Consider the following 14,365-nt stretch of genomic DNA (forward strand, 5'->3'; position numbering starts at 1 on the left):
GAGGGGGTGTTTCAGCACTATGGACAGAGACCACTAGTGGTACAGACTGGAGGTGGTGTTTCAGCACTATGGACAGAGACCACTAGTGGTACAGACTGGAGGGGGTGTTTCAGCACTATGGACAGAGACCACTAGTGTCACAGACTGGGGGGTGGGGGGGGGGGGGTGTTTCAGCACCACGGACAGAGACACAGCAAAACTAGATGTGGCTTACACCATTCAAAAGGTCACAATTCATTCATTCACAGGATTTTTAACTATGGGTCACTTTTATAAGTCTTGAATAGAACGAGACATTTCGGACATAATGTAAATGCTACAAAAAATGTAATACATCGTTAGCGAGTTAGGCATGAATAATGTCTTGTTTATTTTCGTTTAACTCCAAGTTTCCTTCCACAGTAGGGGTACACTGGTTGTCATGGGATAAAACAGAATTAGGTTTAAAATTGATGGACTGTTCTCAGGTGTACTAGTGTCATGCCAATGATACCTCTGAGAACATACATATTATACTTCCCACCAAAATCAGCATCTAATAGCCCAGATTTAATACAGGTCGTGATGTTCAGACTTAACTTTATTCAGATAATGAACAGTTTAAACTAACGGGTTGTCAAACTCAAAGTACTAAAATAGCTTTGTATTTTTAAACCGATAGACTTGGCTTGAAAAGATGACACACATGACATTCTTCTTCATGGATTTATCGTAATCAGTCAATTTAAATTACTAATGTCAAGCCTCAGATAAATAGCTGACGTTTGATTGACAGGCTGTCTCTTACCATCAGACTCGGAGGCAGCCCTGAAGATGAGGTGGCTGCTGGGTAACGGCTGAGTGATGGAGCCGACTGCCTCTCCTTTGGGACCCTGATGACGACAGTAAATAATGTGGAAAAATAAATGTTACAAATCAAATGTATTGTTCCAGAGAGGTGTTGTTATTAACCCTCGATATTTCCATCAGAAATAATGATTTCCCTGTTTAGTTTCAGCTGAAGAGTTCATTTTGCTTTTGAAGATTTTTAATCATTTATGTGAGCAAATCGAGGAAATCTGGAGCATTGCGGGCATGGAGTTATGCAAATGAGCGATGAGAGGGGACAGAGGTGGACTGGATGAAGTGTTTATTCCAACAATGAAGAGTACAATGGGGAGAGCAGAGACACTGTCATCTAAAAAAACAGACTGCTCATTTTTATTCAAGCCCAAACAAAAACAAAAAAACATTGGCAAAGCGAGGTCAGGGATGAACACTAAATCGCAGATGAAGTGGACGACTGAACAGGACAGAAAACATAAAATAACAAACGGAAAACGTGTGCTGCCAAATATGAAAATGGCCTAAATTAAACAAAGATGAGCTCTTAATTATGCAGTTAACATCCAAATATGTTTGCCTGTTTGTTTTGGCTGCAGGGGAGAACAAAAAGACCCACTTCCCCTGATTATCTGTTTGTGTTTGTTTTGTTTTGTTAATCACTGGAGACAAAAGAGTTTGAATGTGAATTCATCCATGTCTGTAACAAGCCTTTGTCAATATTTCCTGAAAAGATGGTTCGAACGACTAAAACATTTTTTAACAACACATGTTAAGTTAGTTAACATGTTGTGTAAGTGGAAAAAGGACACAACAGCTGACCTGGCTGGCTGTCTAAACATAACAAATCCAAAGATAACACACTTTTTCTTTAAGGATGGGACTATGCCAAGAGACAATCTGGCACTTATGTATTAACTGCTCCAATCCAATTACCCTAAATGGGATTAATACTGTTGTTTGATTGATTTATTTACATAACCCCAGTAAAACTGTCAACTGTCTTCTCTTTTGTTTACTCGATGTTCTTTAAAAACAAGGTTTTACAGGTCAGTTAGTGAGGGTCAGAGGTGTCTTCAGGTGGATTTTAGTCCTTTGGGGTGGACACATACAATCTCTTTAATGCCGTTACCAGTGATAAGATGAAACATGCTAAGATAACTGCCAAGGTAGGATCATTTTTGTATTCATTTCACATAATTTATTAATCCCTGAGGTAAATTCTGGTCTACACTCTAGAGAGATGAGCTTCTCACACACATAGGCCCGAAATACACACATGCACAAACAGGATCTGTAGACATGCATTAATTTAAAGAGAGATATTAAAGTGGTGCTGCGACACAGGGAGGGCGCCAGAGCATATTTCTCAAAAAGTCAAACTATTCATTTAAAGGCCAGTTTCGTTATAATTAAGGGGGGTGTTTTAATGACATTAAAGTCCCCCGTGGTCCTCGTATTGAATTAGATCCTTGTGTGACTAAGGGCTGTTTTTCTCTCTGACCTTCTTCCGAGCGAGCTCAGAGGAGGATGACCAGACTTGTGGAAGCAAAACAGCGATACAATATTATTTTCCTGTCTCAAAAAGGGGAAAGATAATATTTATATATTATAATATATATATTAATATATTTTTTCCAAATATAGAAAGGAAGGTCACGCTGAACACAAGAAATCTTCCTGTCTAACAATATTTGGAGGAAAACTACAAATAACGACAAAATGTAAAGTTAGGATTGGATAATAGAGAGAGGCGCTTCTTGTCAACAGGCGAGGCAGGCGACAGCTAAGGGCCCCTGGCCAGTAGGGGGGCCCCTGAGGGCTGACAAACTTCCATCCACAGCAGTGGCTCAAAATGTTCAAAGTTTTCAAAAAGAGTTGTAAAGCTCTGCTAACTTCTGCTTTACATTTTCTTTTGTGGGTGTCAGATTATTTATTACATAACCATGATGAATGGTCGTTGGTTTATTTTTGTATAGGGCCCCAACAGACTCTAGAATCGCTGATAATAGGGGCAACTTTGGAAATAAGGCACAAGAACATTTGTAGCAGGAAGAGGCTGCACAGTCTGAACTAGTTTTAGAGTCACTTTTCCTATCAGTGAAAATTCTCTTTAAAGTAACCATTAAATCTGAAAAGATAACATGATGCAGGACTTTTTAAATCAGCAGAACAAATTTCCCTGAACCTTTCATTTTTTCATTAGCTATTCTATTTGACAAGCCCTTCAATTAGTCATGTGGACATATTTTCCTGCTTTAATGACTACCTCTGCAACTTCTCTTCACAGGGAAGTGGAAGGTTTTAACGACGTCTCTGTCTCCAACAAGTCGGAGTCAGACTGACTACATTACCTGTTTATATTATATCATGAATATTTTCTGAAGACTTTAAGAGATGGCAGTTTTTTTCTGAAGTGTTGTCACTACTTTTCTGGATGAAGCACTTGTGATATTTGTATTTTTGATCATTTCTCCTATCCTCGTTTTTTCCCAGCTTTCTCGTCCTCACATTTTGCTGCACCGTCTGTATACTGAGTTATTTTCTGACCTTGACGGCCCAGATGGACTGCTCCAGCGGGTGAAACAGCTTGAAGCAGAAGCCGTCCTTCTTGGAGGGCCTCTCAATGAGCTCGCAGGCGTTCAGCAGCACTGTTCCCACCCACTGTCCGTTTTTGTGGGTTTTATAGATGAGAAGGACGCCCGGCTTCAGCACACACCACAGCTTGGTCCAGCTCTTCAGAGTGCCACGGATCTGAATCAAATACAGATACGTGTCAGAGAGGCTGGGCATTACTTACCCAACTACCTTTATAGTGCTTTTGTTCCCTGGGTATTAGGTTTGTTTTTTTCTTTTTGAAACAAAAAGCATGGTTTAATGGATGGATGTTATGAACAACAAAGCCATGTTTCCACACATAATCACAACACCGTCATTTTATTTTATAATCACTGGAAATACACAACACCAGAAGGAAATCTTGACTGTGGGTTGTTAAACTTTCCCACCTTTAGCCAGTCGGCCATGACGATGACGGAGGGATCAGTGATGGTGCTGAGCAGCTCCTTGGTCGCCCTCTTTTTCTCTTCTCTGTAGTTTTTCTTCTGCACCTGAAGGAAGCACGGACGCAAAATTCACACAGCTGTGATTAATGATAATCCACACTCGGTTCCTCACTGCCTCACATTTAGTCGTATATCATAATACAGGAATCACACTTCTCTGGGCAGCTGTTAAAATAAAACCTGATAGCTTGTCACTGTGGAGCATGCTTCCTGCTGAAGGTGTTAGCATGTTAGCTGTTTGAATGTAACATGTTCTGACTTCCCTGCTTTGTTGTGACACTACTGCACAACATGATGGGACTATATACCGTCATGAGCCCTGTTTCCACCAAGCAGTCCAGTACGGTATCCATTTATTGGCGTTTTGATTGTCAAAAGTTGGGAATGATACCAAAATATGGGATCTGTACCGTCCTACTTTTTTGGTACCCTTCTGTTTTGGTGCCAAGGGTACCGATCCAACCCAAAAGGCTCCCTTTAGCCCCTTTTCCATCAAGCAGTCAGGTTTGGTTCAGTACAGTTTGATACAGTTTGATACGGTAAACCCTGAACTTGGTTGCGTTTTCACAGCCAATCGTACCCTTATTTGGTAAGCGGAGTGTAAGCCAGATGGAGATAGCGGCGTCAGTTATGTAATAGTGTGACATCATAGCAGCCCAACACAGTGTAGCCCGCTATTAATTAAGTTAAACCTTCAAGAAGAACTGGGACACAGTGAACAAAAGGGACCCTTTAGGGACGGATCAGTACCCTTGGCACCTCAACAGAAGGGTACCAAAAATGTAGGACAGTACGGATCCCTTATTTTGGTATCATTTCCAACTTTTGACGGTTGAAACGCCAATAAATGGGTAACGTATCGGACTGAACCAGACCGCTTGGTGGGAACAGGGCTATACTGACACATCAAAAGTCATATAGGTTGGGGCGCTGGTGGCGTAGTGGTTAGTATGGGGGCTGTCGTCTTCCAAGCTGGGTTCGAATCCAGCCTGTGGCTACTTCCCCGCATGTCATTACCCACTCTCTCTCTCCCTGATTTCCAGCTCTATCCACTGTCCTATCTCTCCATTAAAGGCACAAAAAGCCCAAAAATAAACCTTTAAAAATGCAAAAAAGAGGGTCATAAAGGTCAACAAATTGTACAACAACAAGCGTCCGTACGGATGTTATATTTAAGACTCTCCATATTAGGGCAAGATTCATGCCTATCTTGAGAATAAGTCTCCGGATAAGCAAGTCTTAAGCTGATTTAAGCTCTTTTACCTTGAGGGACTCCTTTTTGGTGAGCTTTCCTCCGGATGCGGACACATCCTTGTCAGAGCCATTATACAACTTTGTTTCAGACTGTGGACAAACAGGAGGGAAAAACAATGGATTAAAAGACAAGAAAGTTATGCTGAAGAATACCAAGTACACATCAGTCATGATGTATGTGCCATGTGAAGCTGCGGGAAAGAAATCTATAGCTTGTAAACAAAGTTATCAGTTGAAGATTAGTGCCCGGTCTTCTTAAATTCATGATCTTAATACCCCTCTTAATAATAAATGTATTTCCACGAATGCCAAAACAACAGAGTCTAATGAAATAAGGGCTTAAACATTATAATGTTTGATAACAATCTCAGAAACGACGTCATTGGAAAAACATCCACATGCGAGGCTCTGTGGTTCCCTAGTAGACCAAATTTAGCTCAGTTAGCCGATATGAAGCCTATAAATGTCAGCTCAGGTGTGTGTCTCTGCCAGCTTGGCTCACAAGCCAATTGGAGCGATTTATAGTGGAGAGACAGACGGTGATGTGTGGGGATCCTAAAGCGGGAGCACTTAAGGCCTTAAACTCCTGCAGGCGGGGTCAGACAAACATCAGAAAGTACACAAGGGCTGAGGCTCAATTTCCCAGAAATTAACTGTCAAACTAAGGGCTGATTTCTAGTAGTAAAACTCATGTGATTTCACAACACAAGCACAAAAAAATAAAGTTTTATGAAGTACTTTAAAGTGTAAAGCTCTATGGTCGAGTCCTCTGGATCGCTTAATTTCTGACTGTTGTTTTTTTCAGTGTTTGTGAAATATGTAATTGAAACATTTAGGAGGAGGAATGGTCATAGATTTAAATTTAGGTGTGAATATGTATCAGTGTGTATGTATTAATGTGTTGATTGTGTTTATATGGGAAATTGGTTTGGGCATTAGGGGTGTTGTAATCATTTCAGTGATGCACTGCAATGCAGATGTTAACGATTCTGCATCGATGCAGTGACAGAACTTGATCGATTATTGTGTTCTGACGACGCTTGTAGATCTTACGGCGGCAGCAGAATTTTTATAATTGATTTATTTTGGTTGACTAAGTAAAGACATTTACGTTGGCATCAATTTCTAAAGCACTTTCTAATTAATAACAGAGGAGTTCAAATTGATCTGCTGTTCTTCATGTTTTACATAAAACCTGTATGTGTAAAAAACAACTAAATCTGAGCCAATTAATGAGTGTATCTGATAGGTGGTGTGAGCCTGGCTCAGGATGGTGTGAAAGCATCACCATTATTCCAAGGCCTCAATCTCAAAGTTAAATGTAAACATGCTGAGTGAGAAAGTGACTTGTTATTTATTGTCTTTTATTAATTCAGATCTTGTCATTGTGTTTTTTTGTGCTAACGATGCTCTAACTCAAACCAATTGAGTGCGAAGCCGGAGCTTAAGGAAAATGTCCAACCATAATTTGGTCAAATCAAATGATTGGATAGAATTAAAAGATTCCTGTGACAGCCACAGATAGAGGAGTCGTTCGTTAGTCAGGGAGTTTAATCAGATTCATGTTGGGATGTGAACATGTCCTGTTGAAGGGCAGCTGGGCATTCTGATCTGAGGCGTGTCGGATCAGGTCCTCAGTGCCTTCCTCACAGGATGCGTACATATATATATTTCAAAAAGAAAAAAAGATTCATGTTGGGATGTGAACAAAAAACATCTAAAATTCTTTGCCAAAAGAAACCAGAAAGAGTAGAGGTTGCTTTGTAACATCTTAAAGGGTCCAAGTAAAAAAAAAAAAACATTATAGGAAAATTGTTTCCTTTGCCCAATGAGGCATTTATTCCTCTGAAAATAGATACATGTCTCAATTCTGTCTGTAAATGTTAATTCTTGAGAGCAGAATCTCAAAAAAATCTGAAGTCTGCAGATTAGGATTCATTAAAATCCTGTTTGGTGTCAAGAAGCCTGGCTGACAGACAGCTTTTGAAGATCTGAAATGATTATCCTGTCATGTATCTTCAGACTTCAGAGAGTCCTTACAGAAAATTAACCGGCTGAGAGTGAGTCTGCTGCGACTCTGAGGGAGCCTCAGACACCCACGTCTGCTCTGACAAATGCATTCGACGAGGACCTCGACTGATGAACTAGACGGGCTTCCTCCACACAGAGCTCATTTGAGAGAAACGGCTGACTTTTTGAATTTTTCAGTCGATAAATGTTTGATGTGTAGAGTGTGTTGGTGTGTGAGTCATCTCCATGTAGGCTATCGTGAGCCCGAGGCGAGACCGGGGAAAAGATAGAAGACGAGCAGTAATTCCCAAATTCTCTGGTCTCATTACGACACCAACATTAAAAAGACGCCAGTCGTTTCCTCATCCAACAAACACAGAACAACGACTCAGCAGAGGGATTTTTTCTTACCTTGCTCTTAGATATGGAATGTGTGTCTTCTTTCAAAGGCAGAGACAGCAGGTCCTCCTTTCCTCTCTCGAAACCTGAAACATACAAATCACAAGAGAATTTAAAAAAAGCTCTGTCCATTGTAGTTGTCCATGTTACTAAATCCAGGACAAAGTTTCTGTGAACTCAGACGGACCCAGTGCAATGGGCAGCACCATCACAGCTTCGCTCTGTCGGATGCTTTGATCATCTTTCACCATAGACTCAAAGACTAAAGGAATTAATTTAATGATGATAGTATTGAAAGGTAATGAAGCTTAAAAGATCTTTAGTCAGATTTCAACACAAAGTTGCAGCAAAAGAAAGAAAGAGCAGTGGTGGTGGGTTCAAATTCCCAGGTCAACAAAAACTCAAATACTGACATTTCTCACTTCCATTATGGTGTGTAAACTGCTATAAAGCTGCAAGCTGTTCCTGTCTCTTACCAAAAGACGTTTCTGTACAAAACGTTTCAGATGTAATTAAGCACAACTTCACTTTGATTTTTGGTAATTAAAAACAAGAAATTACCAACCTTTGGGGGCTTGGACTTCTATTTTTTGTTGCCGTGGTATTAAACTTCAACATTTGTAATTTGACTAGTGTTGCATCAAAGTTTTGAATTCTGGTGTCATGACAACAGAAATGTAGTCATTAATGAGCGTACAATGTGACAACAAAAAGATGAGCGCTTTAGCTTTCTGTTGCAAAAAGTATAAACATTCCAGCTTGAACTTATTTTAGATTATTTTAAAATGAGTTATAAAACAGCAATCTAACTCAGCCAACCGCAGGGATTTAGTTTAAATATGGTTCAATGTGTTCAATCCAAATGGGACCTCCGGAGCTTTAAATCAGTATTGTCATAACTCTTTAATCTTATGAATAATCAACATGATAACTCCCACTGAAAATTATTTGCTGCAGTCCTTTTTCTTTCCAAACAACATCATCCTGTTTTATTCCAACCGTCCACATTCCTGTTTTCGTGATCCCTCCAGCTTTCATTGCTGGGATAAACAGACCACTGGATATCAAACATGTTGGAAAACACTATTGGGGTTTACAAATCTGAATGTCTGAGAGGCAGAATGGAATCTCGTTACATAATCTCAGTCACGGGAGCAAGCTGGTTTTCCAAGAAAAGGAATCAAGTGCCACACAATCTGGATGGCAACAAGTTGGTACAAACAAGTTCCTAATCTGAACTGAGCTCTAGAGTTGGATAAGTTGGTTCGTGATCAGAGGTTCCCTTTTTACATCCATCGTTTGGCTGGAACAACATGAGTGTGGAAAGTGAACAGGAACAAAGAAACCTCATTAAGACACTCAATGGAAACTGTCGCATAATAGCTGCTGAAGGGAAGAAATTAAATATTATTGGATATGTGTGTGCTGACTTGCTGTTCTCCACTTTAGCAATTCTGATTTTGATTAAGAATCCAGTTTCTAACCAATCAAGTCAAAGCTTAGCAACAGACTCCCCACTGAGACCCCGACAGCTGGTGACAGTGGTGGTCTAAAGGTGACAGAGGGCTTGTAAATATTTTATAGTTTCCGTCTCCGATGCAAAGGGCATCAGCCAAGGGAATGAAAGAAGCACTGCAGAGTTTCATTACAGATGAGATATTCATCATTTGATAAGATTGCCTTCTAACTTCATGAGACATTTTCCTTAATAAAACACGTCTGTGTCTGCAGTTCATTTTATGCATTCTTACTGCGTGCTTGCAGAATTGAATTCTTCAACAATAGTGTCGGTTCCAAGCTCCACGCTTGGATACTTTTCATCACGACGTGATGTTCAGGGCATTATTGGAGTGATTCGGTGCAGAAATGTTTTTGTTATATCCGCTGTTTATTATCCTGCATTTTCTACCCTGCCCCTTTTCAATTCACTGTAATGCCTTTTAACAAAACACCCCTCCAGACTGAGTATTGAGTGTACACATACATAGCAATAATGATTGTGATATCACACGAACACCAAACTAAAATGTTCCCAGAATCGAGAGGTGTAATAGTATCTGTGTATTTCAGGGGGACATTATCTTTTAACAGCACATAAACAGAAAAGACTCATGATTGGAAAAACCACGAAAGAGACCTCTTACCTTCCAAACAATGCCTCTTTGAAATGAACAAAAGGTGCAAGAGGTCAACAATCCAGATGGAGAAGTGGCTACTTGAGCAAGAATAATTTGCATATTTGCTTTCTTGTTTGAGAACACTTCAGCTATGATTGAATGATTGGGTGCCAAGAAAGTATTAAACCAAGCAGTGCAGCTGAAAGATCCTTTTTCTTGTCATGCCAACCAACTCCTTCATGTGAAATTACCTTAATTTCTTTGACTGAGCAAAACAAACATGTTTAAACAGTGCTTCATCACACATGACCCACTGAAATCGACTCTACGACCCACAATTGGATCCCGACCCGCCGGTAGAGAACCACAGCATTAAAGGCTACCTAGAGAGAGAGAGTTTCATTAGGGTCGATTACAACCAACATCAACAAGAGGTGTTCAACAGTGTTTACCGTTGCAGACAGTTTTTGGATGCCAAAATAGTTGACTAGTTTTGAGAGTAAAGAACACAACAGTCATCTTGATTGTTTGATACGAGTTTGTCATCAAACACAGTATATTCAATTTAAGTAAAATATGTTTAACTTCATATCACAGATGAGGCTTGGCTTTTGCACACCTGAACTTTATCAACCATTTATCAGTCAGTGTCAGACCACACTAACCGAAACCACAACATAACGGTGACCAGAGAGCTCCAAGACAAGACCAAGACATTTAGAGATTGAGACTGTGTCAAGACCAAGACCATAAATATGACTGAAAAATCATCTGGTGTGCAGCGGGCGTGTCACTCACTTAGACTGTATCACCGGAAAGGTTGTGACCGTACCAGAGGGAAAAGAATCAAACTACAAGTTTTTCATTGTTTAAGAAAGAGACATTTCCTCCTTATTGCAGTGATGACGTGGAAAAATAGCCTTTCAGTGGTCGTCTTGATTTAAAACCTGGAGTCCTCCCAGTCTGAGACCGAGACGAGATCGATGAAAATGCTTTCAATTCCGAGATGAGACCGAGACCTTCAAAAAGTGTTTCTGGATAATTTTAAGTTCTGTTATTGTTCTGCTAGCTTTTATTACTAACCCAGTTTATGCTACAACCTCAATCAAAGCATTTACCCCAAACCACGATGCACACCAGGGCAAAATGAGTCCAAAGTCTGCTTCTGTTTTCTCCATTGCCTGTTTTGTCTTACAAATCTGTAACAGAAGCATGGTGTGAAATAAACAGAGAAAGTCCCTGAAGTACAGTAGAGACCTTTCAAGAACCACCAGTCTTTGCACAACTTTTCAGTCAGTGATTTCTTAAGATATCAAACTGTCCTGTACAATATACACTTCACATGAATGATACATATTAGTTTGAATTAACTAAAGCTCCATGTAAGCAAAAACAAAGGTAAAGATCAGTGAACGAGGCCATGCAGTTGTCTGTCTTGCCTTCATAGTGATCCCCTTGTTTAATGCGGCTCTAGTTTCAGTGGTACATTACACGTCCCGCCAGACCATCTGTGCCCACTTGATCACCATGCCAACTTCAGCTGGAAAAACAACTCAAGGGCAATTCACCCACAGCAAGCATCAAGTGTTTATGTAACCATTTGTCCCCTTCCCTCGATATCAACATATAGGGACAGAACTGAATGATCACAACAAGATACAATTAATCATTCAGTTGATTCAGCTCATTAAAATGTAATGTAGACACAGTAAAAATAAGTAAATCCTCTTACTGTTCTCTCTATAAAAATAAATCTTTAAAGTAAAATCATTATAATCGAGTTAATTAACTCACAAATGTTAGAGCCTTTTAATTTGCAATCAAGCAGGGGCTTAATTAACTTAATCCACTGTGATTAAATCTCCAATCTCAATTTGAGACCACTTCGCCACTCCTTTAAAACTTTTTGCTCAGAGATGAACTTGTGTTACAATTGCACAACAGACTGATTTCTTTATAGTTAGAGGAGATGGACGTCAGGCCCGGGACGGCTTGATAAACATGGTTTTGCAATATAACGAAAAATGAACTTTTAAAAGAGGGAGCTGAGCTTGAAGGCAACGCTTTCGATTTACCAGGCTATCTTCTTTCCAACCCTCACCTTAGGTCATGAGCGATGGGTAATGACCAAAAGAATGAGATCAAGGATACAAGCGGCCCAAATGAGTTTCCACCAGAGTTTCCACCAGCTCAGCCTTAGAGAGAGGGTGAGGAGCCAGTTGAGGTGGTTTGGGCATCTGATTAAGAGGCCTCCTGGACGCCTGGACGATTTGGAGGTTTTCTTGGCATGCCCAACTGGGAGGAGACCCCGTGGTAGACCCAAAATTGGCTTAAATTTTGTGATTAAATATCCCCTACAGCCTAGGAACAGAATCCCCCAAGAGGAGCCGGAGAGAGGAAAGTCTGGGTTGACTTAATGCGCTTGTTTCCACTGCTACCAAACCTTTGATAAGTGCAAGAAAATGGATGGATGGATGAACTATTAATGACGTCTTGCTTCCAATGAATGTAAGATTTGGGTGCCAATACACATTTATTCATCAGAGTGTCTTCTGTAGCACAGCAAGTCCAGAGATGGCATAGGATTCTATTTTTCAAATCCTGTGCCGTTAGTCATTTCAGGTGCCTCTTTTATCTTATTGGATGGAATCTGACTAAACCTTTCCTTCATTAGCTTCAAAATAATCCACTATGAGGTATCTCTCATGTGGAATTTACATCTTTTTAAGCCCACATGAGCCTTTTTGGGTGCACTTCTGAATCATGTAGAGTGATAAGGACAGTCCCTGGACTTAAGAAATGGTTCTTACTAAACGCTTAAAAACATCTTTGATTAGAGTTTCTCCTGCCGAGGCCAATGGTGGAGAAGGAAAGCAATCACTTATAACCAATCACTGGAAGACTTAAGGTAAAGAGGGTCGATTTGAATTTCATATAGAACGGTGAAGTTATATTTTAAACCAATATTGACAATGTGATTTTCTTTGACACTGTATACTGCAGCTGCCTTTACTAAGGAGGTGCTTTGTATGTCATAAGCATTGATGTCAACATTTTCAATACTTCCATACTATTCACAAACCAAGTGATTAAAAACAATACAATCTGCATTATTTCAATGATGATTGACAGTATTGAAAAGTACTAAATAGTGAGAAATAAAACAGATCGTCAGTCAGTTTTCTAACCAAAAGCTACCACAAAAAAACAGAGAGAAACAGAGAGAGTACTGTCTGTGTTGCACAAATTTGTTGGCAATGTTTTACATAGTTGCGCGATTGAGACAGTGCACAGACGTTGGTAGCCTGGGTGGCTGGGATGCATCTTCCTTGAGACACATGACTGTGGGTCAGAAAAGCCAAAAAGCATGCAAGCTTTCATGGTGCAAAATGTGACCAGATGTAGGAGGACATCCAGGTGTTTTTGGTATACTGTTTATGAAATGCGTAATTCACTAAGTACGTGTATAAAAACAAACTTTTCTCGTTGAATTGGTTGATTATTTGCCATCAATGATCAAAACAGGGATTAAGAAAACTATCAAACTGCCATGAAGATTCAAAGTGCTTTAAAAGGAAAGGCTTTGAGGAAAGAGTTTCATGAGCAAAGATCAGCTGGCAAAGATGTTTTTTTTTTTTTTTACCTGTCACAGAGATTATTGTGACACTGCTGACAGATGCCACAAAGTCTGGATGGGGTCAAAGTCCAGTCTCACAAACTTCTGAGACGCTGCTGTTCACCATCTGCTGTATTCTTCGGACGACGTCTCCCTTTGCCCACAGCTGTTAATGGATACCAAACTGCTTGTAACTTAAATAAGCCAAAGATTTAATAATTCATATAGCGTTTAAAGTTTGTGGCATGTACCCAACGCAGTAACCAGTCTTTAATGGGCTGTCTTTTTGAACAGGCCAAATGTAGTCAAAGTTCTGCAGACCAACTTTTGCACTGTTAAATAAAAGTGCAAAATACATCATTGAGAATAACCTTTATTATGTATCACATCTATCTCCTAGCCTTTATACAAACTGTGGTAGAAAGACAAAACCCTACACAGCTATTTCACATCTTCTTGGCTCTGGATGGAACTTCTAAAACGTGAAAATTAAAAGATAGAACACAGCTAAGGATTGAAGATCTATGAGAATTTAACATAAACAAGTCGGTGAAAGATTGCTTTGTGAAGATCCTTTGGGATATCAGACTCTATCTAAGCAAAACAGTAAGTTCCAGTTCGCCTTAGTTTGATCTGTTTTTTTTCCAAGTTGTCTTGCTTTTTTTCCTCACTGTACACATTTCCATTAAATCTTTTCCAGAGATTTGTCAGAATAAATTGTCAAAAATCTTGGTTGTTGTGAATGCATGTCAGGATGAAAGCTTGTGTGTGTTTGTGCGTATGGCTTAAGTTGTACAAGACTCACGTCCCACTGCAGGCTGACTAAGGTATTTGTCTCAGAAAAAGAGCTGCAGTGATCTCACTCTGCTGCATCAAACCTCATAGACGAGAGAGAGAGAGAGAGAGAGAGAGAGAGAGAGAGAGAGAGAGAGAGAGAGAGAGAGAGAGAGAGAGAGAGAGAGAGAGTAAAGAGACTGAAAGAGGACTAGATGTATACTGCGAGGATGAAAAGTCTTTCAACATTAATGCTCTGCCTCACAAAGTAAATACAGTCTAGCCCACACAAAGCATTGCACCAAATG

At 39.9% G+C, this 14,365-nt stretch overlaps 1 protein-coding gene across 8 annotated transcripts in view; it reads right to left on the reverse strand.

The window, feature by feature from the left end:
• The window catches only part of osbpl8 (oxysterol binding protein-like 8), a 108,779-nt gene that overhangs the window by 19,652 nt on the left and 74,762 nt on the right, over positions 1–14,365 (reverse strand). For all 8 annotated transcript variants that reach the window (XM_061029659.1, XM_061029657.1, XM_061029658.1 and 5 more), the window contains 5 exons: positions 7,563–7,636; positions 5,151–5,231; positions 3,831–3,932; positions 3,373–3,576; positions 788–872 (listed from right to left, as the gene is read on the reverse strand). In XM_061029659.1, the coding sequence (XP_060885642.1) occupies positions 788–872; positions 3,373–3,576; positions 3,831–3,932; positions 5,151–5,231; positions 7,563–7,636 (546 nt within the window). The remainder of the gene's footprint in view (positions 1–787; positions 873–3,372; positions 3,577–3,830; positions 3,933–5,150; positions 5,232–7,562; positions 7,637–14,365) is intronic.

This window comes from Labrus mixtus, chromosome 22 (genome assembly GCF_963584025.1).
Source record: "Labrus mixtus chromosome 22, fLabMix1.1, whole genome shotgun sequence".
NCBI classification, from domain to species: Eukaryota; Metazoa; Chordata; class Actinopteri; order Labriformes; family Labridae; genus Labrus; species Labrus mixtus.